This window comes from Takifugu rubripes, chromosome 8 (genome assembly GCF_901000725.2).
Source record: "Takifugu rubripes chromosome 8, fTakRub1.2, whole genome shotgun sequence".
In the NCBI taxonomy this organism is placed as follows: Eukaryota; Metazoa; Chordata; class Actinopteri; order Tetraodontiformes; family Tetraodontidae; genus Takifugu; species Takifugu rubripes.
Genome location: NC_042292.1, coordinates 2,539,055 through 2,562,166, shown reverse-complemented (window position 1 = coordinate 2,562,166; position 23,112 = coordinate 2,539,055). Strand labels below are relative to the sequence as shown.

At 41.9% G+C, this 23,112-nt stretch overlaps 1 protein-coding gene across 5 annotated transcripts in view; it reads left to right on the top strand.

Annotated features, from left to right (window-relative positions):
- pard3ba (par-3 family cell polarity regulator beta a) overlaps positions 1–23,112 on the top strand; it is a 121,298-nt gene that overhangs the window by 56,042 nt on the left and 42,144 nt on the right. For all 5 annotated transcript variants that reach the window (XM_011606100.2, XM_029840114.1, XM_029840118.1 and 2 more), the window contains 6 exons: positions 1,079–1,196; positions 2,171–2,300; positions 3,604–3,695; positions 7,021–7,065; positions 13,166–13,381; positions 15,611–15,812. In XM_011606100.2, coding sequence (XP_011604402.2) covers positions 1,079–1,196; positions 2,171–2,300; positions 3,604–3,695; positions 7,021–7,065; positions 13,166–13,381; positions 15,611–15,812 — 803 coding nt within the window. The remainder of the gene's footprint in view (positions 1–1,078; positions 1,197–2,170; positions 2,301–3,603; positions 3,696–7,020; positions 7,066–13,165; positions 13,382–15,610; positions 15,813–23,112) is intronic.

Below are 23,112 nucleotides of genomic sequence, written 5' to 3'. Positions count from 1 at the left end.
CACCCTCGTGTGCTACTTCATACAACATGCAGATGAGCTCAAAGTGATTGACAGCTCTTATTTAGAGCCATATTAACATGTATGTTTGGTACTAATTATACTCCAGGGACTCTCTGACATTGTGAAGTCACCTCTCGCAGCTCTTTGATATGGTGAGGGGAGCAGAGCACACTTCTTTATAGTATATGATGTAAAGAATATTTTTGTGTATCCTGTGTGTGTGTGTTTTATGAACCTGTCCCAGCTGTAGCTCACATCCCTTTGACCAGAATATGCCTTTTTCCATCCTTCGCTGCTCGTCATCCGTATCTCGTTTGTATCTGTGGTGCGAGGGTTCTTTGTTGTCCTTTAACGCCCCTATTGTGATACAGTATTCCCTTGATTATGATGTTTTTGTAGTGTCCATTTTTAAAATAAAAAAACACTATTTTTGCCAGTATCCCCCCAATGGAAAATTGTACAATTCTATATTACGTGTTATTTGATTTGAACCATTGTGGTTAGTAGCTGTGGATTTATAGGATAAATTGGACCACCAATACAATGTGTAACAAACCAGAAAGAGAATATATAACACACAATACTAATATTTTATTTTTAACATAGTTTTATTATATTCTTAAATCTAGTGTGCTGCATCCCCAAATGTCCACACATAATGTGCATTAAGACAGACAGGTGATAACTTCCATAACATTAGTATCTCCTTGAGACAATGTTTAAAGCTACTTATGTCAATCTTAAATCACATGTGACATTGTTTATGCTGGGGTAGGTTAAATGCCATACTGGGCCTTTTTCCCCCTTGAGCCTTTTGTAGCAACTGAGATGATAAATAAGGACACAGACAATGCAGTAAAATTGATTGATTGATTGATTTAACTATCTATATAATGCTAATAAGGCAGGATTATAGTGACCAATGATGTTCAATGAATGAGTTACATGTCTGTTCATGGCGACTTCATTTTTACTGCATATTTTTATGTTTTTATAGGTTCAATAATATTTAATAAATAATCTATAGTTTGCATATGACCCATATTAATAAGCATTGAATTATCTTTTTTAATCTCAGGAAGCCTGGGATGACATTGCATACCAGGGGCCCTCAGGAGCCCCAAACTCCGAGAGCATCCTTGGCAGCGGCAGTCGCGCTCCGCAGATAATGAGCAAAAGCATCGACTCTGGAAGTGGTGAGCACACTCTTGAGATGACGCCACCTTCGTGTTTGTCCATTTCAACTGTCAGTCAACATCAGACTCGGTGTGTTTGTGTACTCGGGCTTCCTGCGACCGAGTGTGTGCACACAATATGTTTATCAGTCCGCCTGTGCTAATATTGTACCGTGCGTGTCGAGCGTGCAGTAGCTACATCTGCAGTACCTTTAAAAAAAAAAAAACAACAGTCTTTAGATCTCATTTCTTCTTGGCCTACATACTGGATAATGGCAAAAATGGAGCCATTAACTGTGTTTTCCTCAATGCCAGGAATGTTTTTCATGTGTAGATCTGACCTCAGAATCAACACACTGATGAGACGGCTGCTAAGTGAGCCGGATTAGCATACAGGCTATTGTGTTTAACGTGTAAAAGGGAAAAAAAGCCCAGCAAAGTGTTCAGAATTCATTCACTCACCCTCACTCAGCTCTGGAGTGTGAGTCACTGGGGATGCTTTCCTAGCTGTCAGCTCGCCATCAGCTCAGAGTTACAGTGAAAGCCATTTTCTAAAGGATGGAAGGATTTCGACACATTGGGGAGATTTGTAATAGTTCCAAGGAAATTACAATAAGGGTTTCTGTGTGAAAACGTATATTTTGTGGTTTTTTGTTTGTCTCAACTGCTTGCCAAGGAAAGATGTATTTAACCTCATCCAATGTTTCACACAACTGATTCATCCCATTTATTAGTAGGATGTAAACATGTTTTATGTTTTCATGCCTATTTTCAGGATTAACATTAATATATAGCTTAACCTTGATATTGAACAATGCAACCAGGAATATCGAGTCAAAAGCTATTTCCCCTCGGTCAAGCTAACACATGCAAAGATAATTTTAGTTCATTACATTACAGGTGTTGAAGCTTACGTATTAGCAAGCATCAAGCCTTTCCTCTCACACTTTTGTCCTGTTGCTTGTGTTTTTGCCTCATCGCTCATCCTGCTGCAGCTGCCAACGGAAGCTACGGCCACTATGGCAACAGTGATGAGGAATGGGATGATGGGTTTCCCCCACCTCCCTCTCCCCGCTCGGTGGAGGAAATGGGTAGAGATTTCCCTCTGACTCCTTCACAGCCGAGGTACTCCCCTGCCTAACAATAATACCCATAATGCATCCTGCCATCAGCACTCACTGACGCCACACAGAACTATTACAGTTATTATATTCTAACGACGCTCTTAATATGGACCTCTGTGTTATGAGATTAAGAAGAGCCATTACGCTAAATATTACAACCCACATTTGCATTATTTAGACTATTTGGCTCTAATTGCGAGAGCTACTTGCATTATGCATAATTATGGTGAAAGCATAATAAAGTCAGTTCTGTAGGAGTATAAACAGCTTCTGTGTGGGTCTTGTTTATGGGGTTTTCAGTATGAAAATATGTAAATGTGCAGACAGATTTGGCCTTTGACTTTCCTCAAAAGTTTTCACTTTTGAAATGTTTCTACCGGGAAAAAAAAAATCATGTTTGTTTTAATTAAAGAAAAGAAAAAAGAGAGAGAAACCAAAATATATGCACACACACCAATTAGTGATGGTGAAGTTGACTACTGACTTTATCGCATCCTTTTCACACATACAAGCCAGGCACAGGAGCAGTGGCCTGCACTTTGCCAATGGGAATTGGGTGCCTTGCTCAGGGGCACCCCAGCCCATCACCCATTCTGGGATTTGAACCGGCAACCCTCCGGTTACGAGGCCAATTTCTGAACATACAGTCATTTTTGAAGACTTCATATGAATGAATGTAGCAGTGCAGGCATTTTTTTGAATTCTGTAAATACATTTGAATCGTCTCTCATAAATCGTCTTGTCTATATTGAGGCAAGGTCAGAATAAATATTGAGATTATTGTTGGGTGTGTTAGAAGTCAGCTATATTACACATGTGATACTCCAGCAGAATCTCTTGGTGTGTTTGCTTGGTTTGTGTTCTGAACTCTTTCCTACGCATCTATTTCAGCTGCTTGTTTTCTTAAGAAGTTTCTTCTGTCGTAGCAAACAGCCACACACCAGGAATCAGAAACACAGCCACGTCTCACTTCTCCTTTGTTTGTCTGTAAATTTACATATATACAGTCTGCGCCTCAACTTTGCCAAATGAGTGGAGGTAAGACAAGTGGAGGTTGCCTGTTGCGGATGTGGCCTTGAATATCTTGATAGAAAATGCATTTGGACTCTCCAAACATCAAGTGAAATGGCTTCATTTGCATACAGAGCAAATAGGAACCAGTCCCTTGTGGTCTCAGCAAGTGCATGTTTAAACAAATTTAAAACCTTCCCAAAAGGGCTGATCCAACGGGGCTTTGACGGGAGAGTCAGTGATTGACAGCGCTTTCTTTTCAACTGAAGGACTGAGGAACTGTTGTTTGATAGTGAGTTTCAGAAGCAGCAGCACTTGGCTACAGACGATCAACTGACCAAAGACAACAAGCCTCGCAACAGAACATCCAAGAGCATGGACCTCGGTGAGTGCACACACACACACACACACACACACACCATTTCCAGTACATCAATTATTGAATGGGCACCAACACACAAACCATCTTCTTGTTCCAATCATCTCACCCGTACATGTGTAATCATGGACCCTGACAACACACATACGAGCACAGCCGTGATCACACGCTCTTATCAGTACATTTCTTTGTAGTGATACATAGCCCTCACCCATTATCCAGCGCCTGAGGGGACTTGACCCTCTGATCTCATAAATCCCGGGGGCTTTTCAGTGGACTGCATGAATGCACCATCTGGTGGATGTGTGCGTATATTCGCTGTGTGTGAATAAATGAAAGGCGCGGGGTCTCCAATCTCTGGCTTTTCGTGTGTGTGGATAGCCACCAATAAAGGCTTATTTCCGCGCATTAACCCAGGCCGACCCCGGTTTATGCCGTCCTTTCCCCATCTCCTTCCAATCTTTTTGTTCTTCTTTCTTGTTTGTTTCTCTTTTTGTTTTGATATTTGAATCTGCGGCTGTTTGGATATGGCCAATAGGCTACCTTTCTTTTTCCTCCATCTTTTTCCCTTCATTCCCATCTAAAATCTGTTCATCGCTCTTCCCTTTCTCATTTTGCTTTCCAATTGCAATTCATTAGAGTTAGGGGATTGGCTATCTTCCTGCAGCGCATGCCTCTGCCACCCACGCTGATTGGCTTTCATTATATTCAAGGGGAGTCTGAACACACACTCCCTCTGTTGTGTCCCAGTGAGGAGCCTCTCCAATACCCAACACTATTTGTCTCCACCTTTCTAGCTCCTCTCTCCAGCACTGGCCATCCTCCATTTCAGTCTGTTCATGTTTCAAAACTCTCCAAATTCAGGGGATCGCTTTGATAAATCAACTTGATTAGAGCTGATTTGTGATCGCTTTATTTAGGTGGATGATGTGTTATTAGAAAGTAGTTGACTACAATTATGATGTTAAATGCAATGTTGTTCAACAGCCTGGGATTCTTTTTGAAATTAAATTAAGGTTTTATTATTTGGATACTGCTCATCTGCTATAACCATCCTAACACAAATGGTTTTCCTGAATTAGGTAAATTCCAGTCTTTTCTTCATGCGACAGTAGGTTCAAAAACAAGTTCATGTTTGTCCAGTGGTCTGTATTTAAGCCTCAGATGCTCCACAGTGCAGGTTAGCTTTTAGCCTCAGTAAACACTTGAGAGTGAGAGGTGAGCTTCTCTCGCTGACCCTGGATGCCTCGGCAAATAGTCTATTGACACAGTGCTTCCACTTACCCACAATCCTCACATGTTCTGCCTTCACACAGCGGGAGAGTGTGACTCATTGACATCATAACCGTACTACAGTATAGTGAGGAGGTTTTGGTTCAGTGTTTCAAAGATTTCTTTTTTTTTGACAACTACTTTTATTTAAATGAAAAACTGTAAACGCATGACCAGGTCTGACAGTAAATCTGTCCAAGTGCTTGTTTTCATGGAAAGACAAGTGATGGAAACAAATGTCTTTTTTCAGGTCTGATATAATCTATGATTTGTTTTGGGAAAGTTGTCTGTGCATCTGCTTTTCACTGCTGCAGACGTAGTGACTAAATCACTTAGTGACTAAACTACAGTATATCTTTTGTTTTTTGGTATCGGCCAAAACCAACTGCTCATCACTAAATTAATGAGCTGTCTGTCTCCCTCTGCCAAAAAGACTCTTCTGTGTAAAGATACAGCAAGATTTACTTTCCTTATTTTTTAAACAATATGCGCTAAAGTCCTGGAAATTGTGTTTTTGTTTTCACTTGTAACATAGCAGCGTTTTCTGAATGTGCCCCAAAGCAGTTTAGCAGAGAATAGGCATCCGGCCCGCTTTTACTGTACAGGAGGCTCCTGTACAGTTTGTACATGAAACTGATCACATTACACAATCAAAACTCACTTTAATACATTTAACACATTTCCTCCAAAAAACATCTTAATTTAAAGTAAAAAAGTCAGTAAATGTTGTCAGTCATCCAGGTTGAAGAGAATTCTTGGAAATCCAAGTGGCCGTCCTTTAGTCTTTTTAAAGATGTTTCACCTCTTATCCTAGAGGCGGCTTCAGTGCTAAATTAGCTTGTGGGAATCCCAGAGATATTAACGGTCCTGGTTTACTGACTGTTATTAGTGCTGGTTGCTGGTAATTTCAGTTATTAAAGGCTGTGGATCATCCCGGTCTGTGAACGACTGTACAACTTTGGTAGGGAGGGATCCCAGGACAGCACTGTAGGAGCCCAAACCGGTGTCATAAACCGCCGCCTCTGCTCACTGATTGTTTTTTACAGTTTAACAAAGATGTATTCTTGTGTTTTCAATCACGCAGTTCCATCTTTTGTCCACATTTTTTCCAATTATTCATCTTCCAAACATTAGCAATCCTTATTTGATGACACCGTTATCACAGCTGGACTAATAAGGTCTACTGATACTGTGTAGCAGTGGCATCATAAATAAAAACAAATGCTATGTCACCTGACCATGCGCATGCTCCTGACTTTACCCATAAAGTCCTATTTTTTGATACTTTACAATGCAGAGCCTATTATTTCCTCTTTGCAAGCAACCGCCAGAGGGCAAATGAGATGCTTTGGCTTCATAATGTGTGTTTTCCTTCTTTATATGGAAGCTGCATTAGTTAGGAAGCCCATGGAAATGCCAAACTCAAATAAATGAATATCTATATACATTGTCTATTTATTTATTAATTATTTTACTACCTGCATTTTCTTTCTACGACTTTCTCATCGTCATCATCATTATGCCGCTGGTCCTGAACCTCTTTCCTGACACTATACCACCCCACATCTGTCACCTCCCTTCTCTTTCTCCTCTCCTTTCATCACATTTTCCATTCTACCCCGTGCCCTCAGCATTCTGCTGTGCTATCATTTCCCCTGCCCTGCACCAATCAGTCCAGCAGTAAAATTGGCCTCATAAAAAATTAAAAGGATTATTTAAGAGAAATGGCTGCATAATGAAAACCCATTATTGTATGCGGCGGTGTGCCGCCCGTGGCTGCTGCTGCCGGCCCGCAGCAATCCTGTTTAGTTAGATTGGGTGACAATGAGTATAGTGCGTTTTCTCCCATTGTCTCCACTCTATCTGGTGTCATTTTCTCTTATAACCACAATATCCCGGTTTCTTCAGGCTTTTCTTTTTCATTTCCTCCTGCAGTCTGCCTCATTTTGTCTCTTTGTCTGTCTTCATATTCAGTGCACACAATTTTCCCCCAGGGTCAAGACTTTTCCATATTTAGAGTTTATTTACTTTGTGACAAACTGTGTTTTCTTTGTTCCAGTGGCAGATGAAAGCAACATGGACTCACTGGTCAGACAAAAGAATGGTGAGTTGATATAATCTTAAAACACAGTGAGTGAGATAGAAAACTCCCTTTTTGAAATTCCACCAATCTGCTCCAGTCTCTGTCCATTCACATCTTTATTTCCCATTCTTTTTGGCCCATGACGCTCCCCCAGCTGACAAAGTTGAGTTGTGAGGCACTTAGCGTCTGAGCTCTTGCTGCTTTATAGCTGTTCGGGTCAGGGCTAGCACAGTGCTCAATCCTCACCCAGCTGACAGCCCGCATTGCACAACAATGGCTTTCCTCTGCCCCCAGTTCTGCCTGGTTCTATTTCACAGCAAGTCTGGGTCCAAATGGAAGGAGGAGTATGAAGTTCTGACTGGTTGGTTCTGAACTGCAGTGCATCTTGTTTGCTCTTTAGAATTGTCGTGTTTTATTTCTGGAGGTATACCAGGACAAAGACTCCTTCAGACACATATATGTCAAACAATGACAGAGTAACTCCAAAGGAATACATCTGGAACAATCCTGGTGTAATGCACAACAGAACCTAATTCAAGTTGCCACCATGGAAGCATATGATTTGATGATGTCCCCAAAGAATGCCACTCAGTAACCAAAAATGGTAATTAAAATCTAAGCCACCCCAGATCTCATGGATCTACTAGTTTGAAAAATTAACATGCAGGCTCAAATAACTATATAAATCTATTCCTGCCAAGCCGACACGATGCATCCGTTATAGGCAGTCTTTTCTGCATGTATGGATGCTTCTCATATCATACTCATTGTCTAACTTAGGTAACTAGGAGGTATAACCAAGGAGGTATAACCAAAAAAAAATCAAATCAATGCTTATTTCCTGAACTTTTCGGGTATATCCACAAGTAAGAAAGGACTCCTATCAAAGTGCTTATGCCCATGTTTACTGAAAGCCATTAAACTCATTCTTATTTCACATTTGTGGACTATGCTGATGTAATAACCGCAATCCCTCAAACAGTGATTAAGCTGCACGTGTGAATTTTCATCTCTCTTTTATCTCACATGTTAGTGCTGCTTCTGGAACTCCATGTGCAAAATATAGCACAGGAAATGTTCACTTTTCATAAGCATCACTCCTAAACTAATCCACAACCATTATTTGTTATTGAGGTTTGAATGAGAAAAGAGATAAAAGCGCTCAGCAATGGAACATGGTCCATTTCTAAAGAGAGTGTGACAGTGAGCCCCTCTCCTCTTTTCAGTCTTCTGGAAGAGATGAATTATTGTGCTCCAGAAGCAGAACAGCAAGCATTCCGCATTAAAGAATAATATGACAGTTTAAGTATTCAGCAGTCAACTATAATGAGGCTAATGGCTCGTGCACACTAGGCTGCACGATGGGCAGAATATAGGCTCAGTCTGTGCTGACAAAGCAGAGTTTTCCCTGTGTCACTGCGGGTTGTGTTGCCAGCATAAATAGAAAGCAGATGGCTGCAGAGTTTGTGGTGCATTGGTGAGCTGCAAACGTGGAGGTGCGCTGAGTTTGTGTATGACAAGAAGGCTCGCGTGAGAAATTAATCATAGCCTTCATTTCACTCCTGATACTAGGAGGTAGGCCTCTGACACACACACATTTACACGTGCACGCACACGCACATGGACCCAGCAAGCTCTTAAATCGACCTGCAGCAGCCAACTGAGCCTGTTGCCAGTGGAATACAAATGTCCCTAACACCTTTGCTGCCCTGAAACCCCCGATACTCGGCTTTCCCACAAGTACTTTGTCCTAAGCCCACCCCTTTTCCCCTTGATATATATAGCCAACACTTCCCTTTGTTCATTCGCCACGATTTTCCTGGAATTTGTGATCAGTATCCCCTACAGTCTGCGGTTTAAAGAAAGCCATCCTTTTTCCCCACTGTGGCATCCCTTTCGTCTCATTCACCGATGTTGTGGCTAATGCATATCGACAGGCCTTTTGTGTGTTTCCCATATTTGCTGACGCAGTGTGATTGCCTGGCTTCCTGCAGCATATGCAGCCTCCCTCCTTAAATGGACTCGGTGTTTCTTTATGGGCTTTGACATATTTCATTAGGCGGATGGTCTAAAGAGGCCTGCCTGGCTTCTTTAATCTGGCTAAAACCCTTTTTCTGTCCAGCTAGTGCCACTGTGAGGAGCACTGTGCTCCGCCTGCTCTCCTCTTTTGGCTCCTGCGTTTTCCTTCTCTCTCATACACCCATCTTAGGAGTTTCCATCTTCAACAGTGCTTTTACTATTCCCCATCTTATTTCATTCATCTGCGATTCTATTCTTGTTCTTACTTGCTCCTTTTCCCATCACTGATTATGCCGTTTCTGGCTTGTCACCAAGCTCATCCTCATTTTAAGTATTCCCTCAATCCTAAATCCTCCTTTCTACATCCATTTGTCTTAATGATCGCATTTTATTCACTCTCTTCCTCAGGTTTGATTCCGCTCTTTCGCTCCTTACCTGCTTTATCACAGTATGTAGTAGAACTTTTATAAAAAAAAAAAAAACACGTGCAATCATTTGCGTAGTAGTTATCCGTTGAAGCACATGTCATGACACTCAAGCAGGCATTGACCATCTTTGTGTAATATGTTCCATTTGACATGTCAATTTCAGTTAAAAGTCATCATTAAGTCACGTTAAATAGCCTTGCAGACTCTAAGAACCTTGATACAGCGTCATTTGCGGTACATTTTTGCCCTTTGCCTGTCAAATGTTAAAAGCTACGATTAGGGGGAGTTGAACCTGTAGATTGATACGTCTTTTCCTGAAGTCACTGCAGGTCTCCTGTGGCCACGCTGACGTATGGCAGCGTCAAGCATTCTGATACCTGCATTACAGTTAGATGGATGATCCTCACAAAGGCAGAATTATGCAGGTGTGATTGAGTGTAGCACTCTGCACTCTTTTAACTGCCAAGTGTTTGGCGTGCAACCCACTCCACACTCCAACCCTCATCCATACCGTGCCAGCACCCCCCTGTGCTGCTGTAATCCAGCAGAGGTAAGCAGTAATTATGAAATGGCCTTTAAAGTCCCCTTCAGTTAGTAGAGCCATTCATCTAGTCAGGGACTAAATACATAGCGTCCATACGTCTCCCTTCTCTCATACATCCAAACAGCTTAACCCAATTACTGCCAGAGTCGCGCCTCCACCCAGCGATAGCCTCTGCCTCTGATGCAGCTAAGTGCAGCATTCTCAGTGATTGGACATGTCTGGAATAGAAGTGGATGTTCCATAACATGAATTGAAAATGCTTTTACTGGGCCTCGCTGGTTTGAAATGTTTTAAATAATGCATTGTTTGTGTATACATCATTTTTGCTACTGGCTTACATCAGTGAGATTGACCTAAAAGACCATCACAACATTATTTCCAATCTTAAATACTGTGTGGGTTTTTTTATTGAAGATTTCCACTTTATTAAACACGGAACACTTTAACAACTTTGTGCGTGCACTTTTAACGACATGAAACCATTTATCCAGAGGTTGTGGACCAGTTTATCTCTGCTATAATATAAAGACCTACCAGGCTTCTACTAAACAGGTTTTTACTGTAAACACAGAAAGAGGATTGAATCCAATAACCTTTAGGCAGAATGGTGACAGGAGGCTCACATTTATAGGTTGTAAGTGTGCCTCTTTTTTTTTTTTTACTGCTGTCCACAAAATGACTCTGCTGTTTATTGTCTGGTGCTGAGATTGGATACTGGATAAAAGCTTGTACATATATATATCTTTTATATATGTATTCATGTCCCTCTATACTATGTAGGTGTGTGTATTTAAAGAGCTACAGCTCTTTTAATCCATGGCCAGTGCATCTACTTGGCAACTCATGGTTACAGGTAGTTTGCCATGCCCCCCCGCCCCCTCAACAGTTATGACAAAAGGGACACTTTCTTGTAACCGTGGCAACCTTTCAACTCATCTCCTCCAAAGCTGCTGGCTGTGGAATACACTGCAGGCCATTTCATAGTTAAGTGCTAAAACCTGCTGAAAGCACAGTGTTCAGTTTAAGTTAGAATAAAATAAATGCAAAAGTAATTTTAAAAAGTAATTAAAATAAAAATCCCAAGTTAAATCGACTATATCTATATCTTTTTACTGTATAGAAGGTTTATGTTTTCATGTCCAAAATGAAGCAGTTGAGAAGGCATTAAATGAAGATAATGTTATTGCCACAGCTCAGATGCAGCAGCATTACAGCTGTGAAGGGCATCTGACACCTTCCCCAGCCCGTTTGGCCGTTTGTCAAATATGTGCACCAGCTTGAATCAGTGGCAATCAGGCAGACATGATGTGAACACGTCCGCCAGAGCATCTGCTGGCACATTGGGCAGCGATATGTGATAAACGCCGATTTCACCCTCCATTGAATTGAGTTAGCGATGTTAGCCACCACTTCTCTGCCCATCCATCCTATTAAAACCTCATTATTCATTTACCTCCAGCGTCAACCACCTGACATGCTTGGAATGAACCCTCCACACATTTCAGACAAACTCAATGCTAATATTTCCTTAAATATATCACAAGTCAAGGACACATTCCCTTTTACAGGCAGCCTTTTTACTTTTTGCTTGGATAAATTCACACAATTTTCATTATGCATACATGTCTGCAGACATTCTGTGTAGTGCAGCAGTTGTGCTCCTAGTTTAATTCTATCAAGCTATGAGCTGGACAGCTGTAATTACATTTGTGACACAAATCCTGCCTCTCCAATTGAGCATTTTATTCCTGAGCTCTCCCACTCTCTATTTATAACCCCTTATTTCCCATAAATCCCTCTTTCTCCCAGAAAGTCAATTTAAGACTAAAAAGGCAGCCCCACTTAACTTCCTTTTCACATTTTGCTGCTATTGCTGCTTCGGTTTCACTTCCACTTTTTCACTGCTTCACTTTGAAGTCTCTGGAATAGTGGGGGGGGGGGGGAGATCCAAGCAAATTAAGCAGCAAATGATGTAGCAGAGGAAATTCCTCCCCACAGGAAAGATTTAGAACCAATCCTCACCTGTTTACCTCTTCGCTGCTAGTCAAAATCCTATTGTGATACGTATTTTGGTGGAGACCTGGGTAGACGTTTCTCCGCTGAAGTGTCCTTTTCCACCTCCCAATTATTCCTGCAACTCCCCCAGCATCTCCGCTGCTGAATAAGCTGAAGCCTCACTTTCCTCTTCCTCTCTCCTTTCTTACATTTGGAGGTGTTCATATGTGAATGCAGCATGACAACAGTAAATGTGTTAATGAACGTTATTACAGTTTTATTTTTGTATTTTTTTGTATTTATTTCTTTAACTGAAATAACATATTTACCTCCAAAATCACGGACCGACTTGTAAGAACTCACATGAGCTCATGGTCAAATCTATATCCTGCAGAGTCCACATGTTAATACACAAAAATATCTATTGTGTTTCATTATTATAAAAGCTTAATTCTTCAGGACAGATAGACATACATTTCCATTTAAATATAGTAAAATGCCAAGCCAACAACTATTATCTTTTACTTTTAAAGTAGAATGTTATGTTAGAGGGTAGATTCTAAATATTAAATTAATCTGAGCTGTGTCATTAAAAAATTCTTATCAATCTGTCCTCAGAGACCGCTTGCTCAAGGTGAGACAGTTTAAATTATGTAACCCTTAGGTGTCATACAGATTGTTACATTTAAATACCATTAATTAGGTCCAGAAAAAGCAGAACATAGAGTCACTTGAATGTGGGGTCTGAGACAAAGGGATAAAGTATGAAGTCAAACTCTTTAAAACTGCTCCATCCTTGTCTCCTGCAGATCTTTTATGAAGACATCTGTTCAATTTCAGGGAGCATTAGGGCTCCAAATTTGGATGAAGATGTCATTTCAATACAAAAACATTCCCATCAGTTGAATGTATTGTAAGCAGTGGGGCAAATGTCTCTATTAGCTGAAGCTTGAGTGAATTTAACACTTAAAATCATCCTGCCACATAATATTTATGACAGTATTGGTTTTCAGAGCGACACCCCCTCCTCCCTTCACATGCCAAAGCCTTATTTATTTTCTCTGCTCTCCCTCTCTCCCTGTGTTGAGCATGCAGCCACCTCATCCCTCACTGTCTTCTTTCCATTGTGTTTCAGAACCTTCTGCTGATGGAGTTCTGGGCCCAACCTTGGGCCTGTGGAAGTCCAGCTCTCTGGAGAGCCTCCAGACGGCGGTGTCGGAGGCCAAGCAGAGCCACATCCAAGCCCAAGTGCCTTTTCACCGTCCACGACCACATGTGGTCAGAGGAAGGGGATGCAACCAGAGCTTCCGGATTGCTATCGACAAGTCCTATGATGGACCTTCTGAAGATGGTAAGAGGGGTCCAAATATGTGCATAAGACGCTAGCTAAAGAACTGTAAACACGCTGCAGTTCATTTTAATGACTGCGTCTTTTTTTAACCATCCCTGCGGCTATGATATAAGAGTTTTTTCCCCTCAAATTGGTATTCATTTTAAATTAGGTCCTGCACTGCCAATGCACATCCCTTAGGCTTTGTAACACACTGGCACTTAAGACGAGCCGGAGGCCTGCCAAGGGACAATGCTTAGCCTAAGTACCTTAATGAAATGCTGCATCATTTTAGTCAGTCAGCAATTTGGGAAGAGCAGGTCTATTTCATTCCTTCAGCGCTTTAAACACTGGATGTTCCATCTTGCACATGTGCAGATTGAGTAATTATACCAACAAAGTCTCCTAGGTGACCTCTAGGTGCTTGACCCCTGGGTGGGTGACCCGGAAACATGTATATCTTCCCTAACCCTAGTCAGCTCGTAACCTGGTGCTGGTGCTCTCATCCACCTGAAGCAGCACCTTGCTGGAAAGAACATAGACAGACGAAAGAGAAACGTAGGGTGACTTTGCTTGATCGGCCACATGTTAGTAAATGAGCACTTTCCAGCTGTGGGCGCCGCGGCGCTTAGGCTACATGAACCATGGAATTTGTAGAAGTGGCCCTTCTGCTTAATCTTCAACCAGCGTCCACAGTAAGTTACGGGGAGAAGCAGAAGATGCTGTCCAAGGTACAAAATCCCAACCTTCAGTGGGATCAAGATAACTATGAACAAATGTCCCATGTAGTCTCTGACTCTGAAGCAGGAGGTTACCACCCTCATGGAGAAAGAAGGCATCAAAATAATGACACCTCAAGCACAATTCAGGGTGTGTTAATTGGCGTATTTCAGATTGTCCCAAAAAAAGATTGTGGTTATTCGCCCATTCTGGACCTCTGGATTAGACAAGTTCCTCAAATATCTCCCCTACCACATGCAACACGTAGCAGATCATACCTTAGCATGTAGAGACTGCTCAATATCAGTGCCTATTTTAATGGCCCAGTAATGCAACTTCACAGGTGGGACCTCTGTTTTGCCTTTCATGGCCCTTCTGCACTGGCCCAATATAGGTGTGAGGGGCCGTGAGGGACTTTATTCAGAAATAACACTCACACACATGTGAAATGTGCTCTTAATGCTCTTGAACTGCTTACACACAAACAACTGAAACACTCTCGCACATTTTAGTGAAATAGCATTTCAGTAGTGTATGCAAGCGTTTTACTTGTACTTATGAAAGCATCTCAGTTAAAACTGGTTTTCTGCCACTTTCACAGCATTTGTTTTTACAATCAAAATACAACCTCCTCAAAGAGAATATGTGAAAGTGAAATTTCAGAGCAGTATAAAAGTGCCCCAGTTCACGGGATGATTCACGTTAGCCACGCTACACACAACGTACCACAAGGATCAGGCTCAGCAACCGACCATCTCACCCCTGAGCCGGGACACGCTGAACAGTCACATTGTGTCGCTCCCCCTCCGGACAACAGCTCTAGGCTGGAGAGAATATGCATCTCCTTATCTAGGGCAACGTCCCGGCTCACACTGGAAACGGTCAGTTGCTGCAAATGTTCTCATTTGACTAAGTCCTGATGGTCTTCGCTGATGCCCGTGTAGTTTGAAGTAATTTTGTTGAATTGCTTTGGCTACTAGGAGGCTGTTCAACTGAAATGACCATTGTGAACAACATTTTTCTTTTTACTTTAACTTTACTGAATAACAACACTGACAATGCTATAACAATCATGAGCTCAAATTTATCAAATACAGAATAAGTGCATAATAATGAGATTCACGATCATTAATTAAAGATGTAGTCTATCTAATAAAAATAAAATAAGGTTATTAGAAAAAGCATCACTGCCTTTACTGTTAAAATACCCAGATTTATTGAAATTTTAGTGTCACAAATGCCACAACCAATGTGGCTGAAATAGCATTTCAATAGTGTGTGAGAGGATTTCCCTAGTATAGGTTTGAGCACTTCTGGATGTACCACAGTGTTTCTGGAAGTGTGTATGAGGTTTTCCACTTGTATGGGTTTCAGTTGTTTGCGTGACAGTGTATGTAAGATCATTCTGTATAAGGTCCCCGACGCTCCCTCATAGTTCAGCACGCATGCATATTAAGTTTAAATTAATAATAATGTATTCCATCTACTGTGTCCATTGTCATCTTCCATCTCTCTGTTCACTCTCCTCAGATGACGACTTGTCGGAGCACAGCTCCGGTCATGAAACACCTGTCAGCAGCTCCTCTCGCCAGGACCTGGATGCAGAAGAAGGAAAGAAGAAAAAAACCAAAGGGAAGAAGAAAGAGAAGAAGAGCAAAGGAAAGAAGAAAACCGATGAGGCTGTAGAGGACACTGAGAAGAAGACCAAGAAGAAAGGATTCACCCTCTTAAGGTAAGAGCTGTCCCGTCGTTCCTAAACTGAATCTGCCTGACAGACATTAGCTTCTGTCAACATTTGGTTACATTTGGGGGAGTTTTGTGACAATTTCAAATGTATTTCTTTTTATGTTAAAAGTAGATAAAGAACTCCACTCCCGGGCCCCAAGGCCTTCTGGAGCATCATTGAAACTACAATTACTATGCTCAACTCGAGCTCATTTTAAGTGGAGGTTCACTGGTGATGTATCTCTTCATCTGTGCACAGCTCAGATCACTGCGGGTCAGGTTTGCCCATCAGGATTTAGATAACACAAAACAAGAGATAAAACTAAATCTGCACAATTCTGGTTTTGTGAGGAAATCAAAGCAAAACAGGTCCATCCTGCCCTATTTTCCTCTGTTTAGGTTTCAACAAATTACCCACCGAACAGATCCGGATTATAGGCTACAGGATTATTGGACCTTCCCTGTAATGGAGGGTATCTATTATCTTTCAAAGAGAGTAAACTCCCATTGACACCGTACCAACCTTAACTGCTTGTCACCCCTTTATCAACATGTCCCCATGGTGAATCCAGCGGTCCAATCCTCCAACAGCAAGCCTTATCTATTGGCTGCGACACAGTGTGGTCAGTGTATCACTGCACTTCCAACACTTGAGATTCAATTAGACTGTGGCAAGAGATAGCGCGGCTGAGCACTAGCCCACAGATGGCAGATAAGAAAGCAATCGGCTGCAGTGTTGTGGCCAGTAATGGAAGAGATGTGGACATGGTTAGACCAGCAGTGGTGCGAAGGGCAAGTTGAAGGACACCGGACGACCGCCTTTACTCAACTTACAGTAAAAGGTGTGTTAGAAGGGATGGAATGGCGATTTTATCCACTTTACAGAGACTTCTGTACTGCACATGCAGTATACAGTAAGTCCTAAATTAAATTCAAGACCTCATGTTGTCAGGATTAGAAAGATGCGTTTTAAACGGCACAATAGGACACAAGGTTTCTGCACAAATATCATTTTAGTTTGCGAGTTGTTTTGATGTTTTTGCACAACGGTTTCCAAATGCTTGCCTAAAAGTTTCCACGTGGCTTTGGTGTCACACAGAGATGGACTGAATGACTCATAACTGTTTGATGATCCAGTTCAAACATTGACTAAACCTAAAACTGGCATATTTTCACGTCATTGAATGTGTTTTTTTAATGTATTTGTGGCACTTGCGGCATTAGTCTTGGCAGCTAATGCACACCATTCTGGTGACATAAGATGAAGGGCGACCCATTCTGTCATGACTAAATGCTCACACCGTCAAATCACTTTGCCTTTGCAAACCTTTTGAAAAGGCAACTCCAGTCAGAGACACTCAAAAGATCATCACACATTTTATCTAGACAGAGAGACAAAGAGCGCTTTTCCAACTACAAGAGGAAAGGGCTTCGTAAAAAGCCTCCTGATTGTTACAGCACACACTAGCCTTCCTCCCTCTGGCCTTTATCTGGCTGCCTTGATTGTTATTGAACTTGAAATATGACTTAATTAGCTGGAGTATTGCATGGCTCAATCTAATTGCAGCTCTCAAATGCTATTTTACTTCAGTGGCAGCATTAGGAAAAGGGCAAATTATAAACATGTGACCTCAATTCACCTCTGCCGAGGAAGTGCCTACAATAGCAGCTTAGCACAGCTGATGTTTGAAGCCTCCTCCCAACGGCCTAAAATGTGTAAACTAGACTAATATTTGCGATCAACCCATTTCTTAGGGCCTTGCAGTTTGCTATAGAACGTTCAAATTTTTCATTTTAGCAAGCAGGAGACATCAGAGATATTTTTTCATTCCAATCGTGTCACCCAGTTCAAGACATCAGTGGATTTATGGTGCAACCTTTGTGAAAGGTTGTTCTTGAGATGCAATATGAAGAAGATACCGCTTTCTGATGATTTTGTCACTTCATCCCGTTTTCTAAATAACCAAAGACAAAGGTTACCTTCCTTTGGATGTTCCGTGCTAAAGATTGAAAGCTTTGCCTCATCTGAATTCAGAGGACAGCGCTGGGCTCTTTGCTTGGATCGCAGCCTTCGGGGTAAAGTCGGTGACAACCTGCCCCAAAGACCAACACCACAGCTCTGCCAGCTCTATGATTTCCTCTCTGTAAGTGCCACATGTTCCTGTGGAATAAAGAGAGTGATCATAGGTTTCAGATGCTGTTGGCACTTTATATTTAAGAAATGCTGTTGATTCAGTCATTGAACACTGTTCAGGATGGAATCTAACACACCTAAACAGTTGACACCTTTCTCCAGGTTTTCCACTTGTCGTCTCTTCAAGCAGCTTTACAAATAGTAGGACTTCTTCGTTAGCTCATAGTTTGGCTACTTTTTGTCAACATAATTCACATCTTGGTTTAATGTAGTGACTTATTCTGGAGGCCAGGGCTTGAAGGGTGCACCTTGTGGCTAATATCCTCTTAGTGTCGCTCTCAGGTGACATTTAACACACTACTGTGTGTATTTTTATGTCATTGATTCCCCAGATGTGGGTCAGCAAGTGCAATGACCCCAACTGATGTCTGTCACATGCCGTCATCCGTCCTCGGCGTCCCGTCAGTCAGGATTAATGGGTTGTCGTTGCTATCCGGAAGTATCCCACAGTGACAGAGCGCCAGAAACCCCTCCGCCAGTTTAAGGGACATGAAAGCTGTGGATTTTGATCCACTGTTTACAAATCCGCGTACAGCATGAGATATCCTCTCCCCCACTTTTCCGTTTCCAGCGCAGAAGAAATCCGACAGGGAAGCAAGCCAATTAGCATCGTCCGTTCCGCTTTTATCCTATCGCGGAGCAGCAGGATGCGCCGGGTTGAAAGGTAGTCACTGGTGGGCTGTCCTCTGCAGAACTGAAGCCTTGTTGTCAAACTGGAAGGGCCTGCTGCAAGATGATTTCTGATGGATTACCGCCGTTATTGTGCTCTCTGCCTCCTCATTCCCTTTCCTTTAGCCTTTGCTCCCTCCCTTTTCCATTTCATGAGCCATCACTTCATTCCTGGTGATATGGATTGCACCAATTTTTTTGACGTCCTACTGCTGTGTCATCCTTCAACCTCCCCGTTTCTTAAATCAGCTTTTTTAGCCTAACTAGACAACCGCAGACAAAGGAAATCCCCCCAGTCCCGTTGATGTGCGCCTGATTGTCAACCACTACGACACATACACATTAACGACAATGCAAAAGGAATTAAAATAAATCAAGGAGGGCTAGGTGTAGACAACTGTTTGAGCGTCCCTCGGCTGTCACAGCTGCTGGCAGGCATACCAAACCCCCCCTGACGTGTTTGTGTGGGTGCCTGAGCTGTGACTTTAAGCTGCGATGGTAAATTTGGAGGTGTGCTACCTAATCCCACCATTGGTTAATGCAAAGCAGTAGGAATTCTTTGATCCACCATCTCATCTGGCATTTAAGGGCTAATAACCGCACCAATATGGAGCTCCTTCTTAAATAGAATATTTAATAATCTTGGCATTTCCTTCTGTGATGGATGCACAAGGCCATATATTTTGCACACAAGGTACTGCTACCACTCGTGAATAAATGCCCTTCTGCTAAATCTTTATTCTTGTCTTTACGCCATGGTAAATAAAATACGCAAACCACAAGTGCCTGTTTTTGGAGCGCACACACACGGCTCACTGTTCAAGGCTTCTTTAAACGCCAACTCCCAGGGAGTTTATGGCCTTGCAGATATCCACACACCATGTTAAACCTGTTCTGGAATGTACACCATGTTGGCTTGATTAAAGTGGATGCCACAATCATGCAAATTGCACGTTAATATTATCTTTTATCATCTTTTACTCAAAGCATTGTATTCAGATTTATTCAGATCGGCACCTGCGAGTGTTCTTTGCGTGTCTGATGTCGTTGTCTCTTAACTGTGGTTTCCTTTAGTGTTAAATGCTGTTTCCAAGCAACCCTTTCTGTAACCCTGGAAATGCAGCACATTACAGTGTTTAAAATGGTAAATAACCAGACACAGAAGATCAGCAGCCTCACATTTTTAGTAATTTACTGCGATTTTGACACTTTTTTTAGTGTAAGGCCACAATAAGGAAGGCCTGCCAGATTTTTCCCCCCATCAACAGAAATGAGCTTTTTCACTATCCCAGGCCCAATTGTAATTTGTAACTTTTCCGCGAGGGCAAACAGACACAGGCGCTATCGCCATCGGCAGCTGTCGGAAAACAAATTAACTTTTTCCGCCTCCATTTCTATCCTCGACACCCGGCACGACGGGCAGCTTCTGACTAAAAGGATGCACACTTTTATTGGCGTTGATGTGAGCTGTCAGTCAAATATCAGAAGGATGCAGAATTGACATTGGAGATGATGAGGCAATCCTCATGCATATATATATCAGCTGATAAAGGGGCAGTCAGACGCTGGCTTTTTTCCTCTATATATTGCTGATGCCGTCCCCTTGAAATTCCTCCTCTCTTTTCACATGAAAGGCTTTTATATTTCTTGTCTTTCATGGCGCGGCTACACCTGCCTCATTTCCTCTCCTTCAGCTGAGCTCTCTCGTTTACAGGCGCTCAGCCGGGGAGCGGTTGAGGAGGAATGCCGACTCCTCGGCAGACTTACCACGACCTGGCTCCACCGAAGCAGCTGATGAATTAATTGCTTTATTCGTAGACTTAAACAGTTTGTTTACCCGGGAAGTCTTAAGTTTCACTTTTCAGATAGTATTTGGCTTTACTCTGTTCACTTCAACTTGACATCCTCGGCTGTGTGGAGAGGAATTTAAGACATTTTGCTCTCTGAAAGCTTGAATTTTGAGTCCGTTACATTTGTGATGCTGCTTCTGTAGCTTAAACTTCCACTTTGTATCCAATAATGTAAAATTATTATTTATTTTTTTTAACAAGGTGCACATGTACGTGCCTTGTTTAATTATAGTCTACTAAAACTTGACTTTTCTCAGATTTATGCACTAAATCAGTCAGGCTGCAATATTAGGCCACACTTTTTTTCTAAACTTGAGTTTATCTAACTTATTAGCTAAGATACTAGATGAGGATGAAATGAAATATTTGAAAATTGACCACAAACATTGGCGGATGATTTTAAAATCTCAGTAACGTGTTAATACATGAAAAATCCCCCCTTGTTTTGAGAAAGTAGTCTTTAGCTTTTCATCTTGCCAGTTAATGTCTGACTCATCTGACTCTAGAACCCGATACCCTCATTTGTCCAATGAGCTATTGCCCATTGGATCATTTTCAAGTGCAGCTGTGAGCTGGGACTTTCATTTGCGTTGATCAGTTTCATAATCCATCAGTTCCTATTGAGTTATGACATTTGAATGGACCTGAAGGGACAGAAGGTCTGACGTGCAGACGCGCCCGTGTCCACAGACGGCTGAGTGGCCTTTGGGAAGTCGACTGCCCATCATTCACTGGCCAATTAAAGGTATTCATGTGGCCACAGGAAACAGTCGCGACCAATTAGCATTTGATCTTCCATATTCATGCGCACAGTTGCACTTAAATCACCAGGCGCCAGGAAGTGATTACTTCTCCAAATGTGCTTATGTTCATCTTCATGCCTTGAGTGATGGATGGACTTCCTCCATCATTTAATGTCATACACATGGAAGATCACACCCGTGTCGGTTCTTCACCCCCTCACACATCTCCAACTAAAATGCAAAGAGGGTGACCTCTTCTTGCCAGACAGAGAAGGTTAATTGTTTCTAGTTGGAGGATGCAGAGGATGCCTGAAGAGCCAAGAGTCTAACCTTTCTCCGTATGCCAGTGGCCCTCATCCGGAGCAAAGTTGACCTAGCTGTTTTGTTAGCCTCCAGCAGGGGGAAAGTTCAGAAATAACGGCTAAGAAAAAAAAAAAGCAAGATCTGCAGTTTTCTGCTCTCATTGCAGTGAGGAGTATCAAAACATCCCTTTTATTCACATGCATCAAATTACCTCTAATCTCATTGGATCCAAATTATCCAACATGAATTAAAATGCATGTATGCACATTAATTCCTTACTTATTAATATGCACTCGGTGTTAATGGGAAGAAAACACAAAATGCTAATCAAACGTGAATTTTGAGCAGCTTTTTAGCAGTGCCTCTCTAAATCTTCCTTTCATCTGCCAACTTTTTTATATTCATTTCCCTCTGAGATTGGTGTTTCCACCCAAAAACAAACAAAAGACTACTTTGGAAAATTCTTAATTCATCATTCAAAATCAGATACTGGAGAAGGGGAAGTTGTTGGAGGAGGTTTGGGGATTTTGAAAGACAAGACAGAAGAAGATTTGTTCAACTAAACAACAAAATATGCTCTATTTTTCTAAATATGAATCTATATTAGTGGACATTTTGACCTATTGGAGGTGTTAAACATTTCGTATATCTGCTGGGTGGGTTCAGATTATCCACAAACAAATTTTAGGTGAACATGCTTAAGTTTCTCCCCTTTCTCTTTACTCTTTTTCTCCTCCGTTCTTATTGTTTTTCCTCATTAGTTGTGTTATTTCTTCAATCCCGTGGCTATTTCCCGCTCCCACCTTGTACTCCTGACACCTCAGATCTGCTTTCATCACTGTCTCTGTTGTCTGTCTGAAGCCTCCTGACTCCGGGGAGCATCCAAGCCTTGATTAAGAAAACCTCCTCATATCTGCTGTCTGCCCTCCTGAGAACAGCCTGTTGTGTATTCAAAACTGCAAGTCTCAATCTTGTTTCCTTCAGTTGGTACACTTTTACCAGCCACTTTATTAGGTACACCAGTTCAAATACTTTTAAAGATAGCTAATCAGCCAATCGCTCATGGCATTAGGCCTGTAGACATGGTCAAGGCATCTTGCTGAAGTTTAAACTGAGCATCAGAATGAGGAAAAAGAAGACATAGTTGTTGGTGCCAGACAGGTTGGTCTGAGTATTCCAGGAACTGCTGATTTCCACGCCAACCTCTCTACAGGTTACAGGGAATGGTCCCGAAAACAGAAAATATCCAGTGAGCTTTGATGAAAATCTCTTGGTGTGAGAGGTCAGAGGAGAATGGCCAGACTGGTTTGAGATGATGGAAAGGCAGCCGTAATTCAAATTGAACAGGAAAATGCAGCTACAATTGGCACAGACTCACCAAACTGGACAATAGAAGACTGTAAAAATATTACCTGGTCTGTGGAGTCTTGTAACATGCAGATGATTGAGGCACAATTTGGCATAAACAAGCTGCCAGCATGGATCCATCCTGCCTTGTATCAACGGTTCAGGCTGCTGCTGGTATAAAGGTGTGGGGGAGACTTTCTC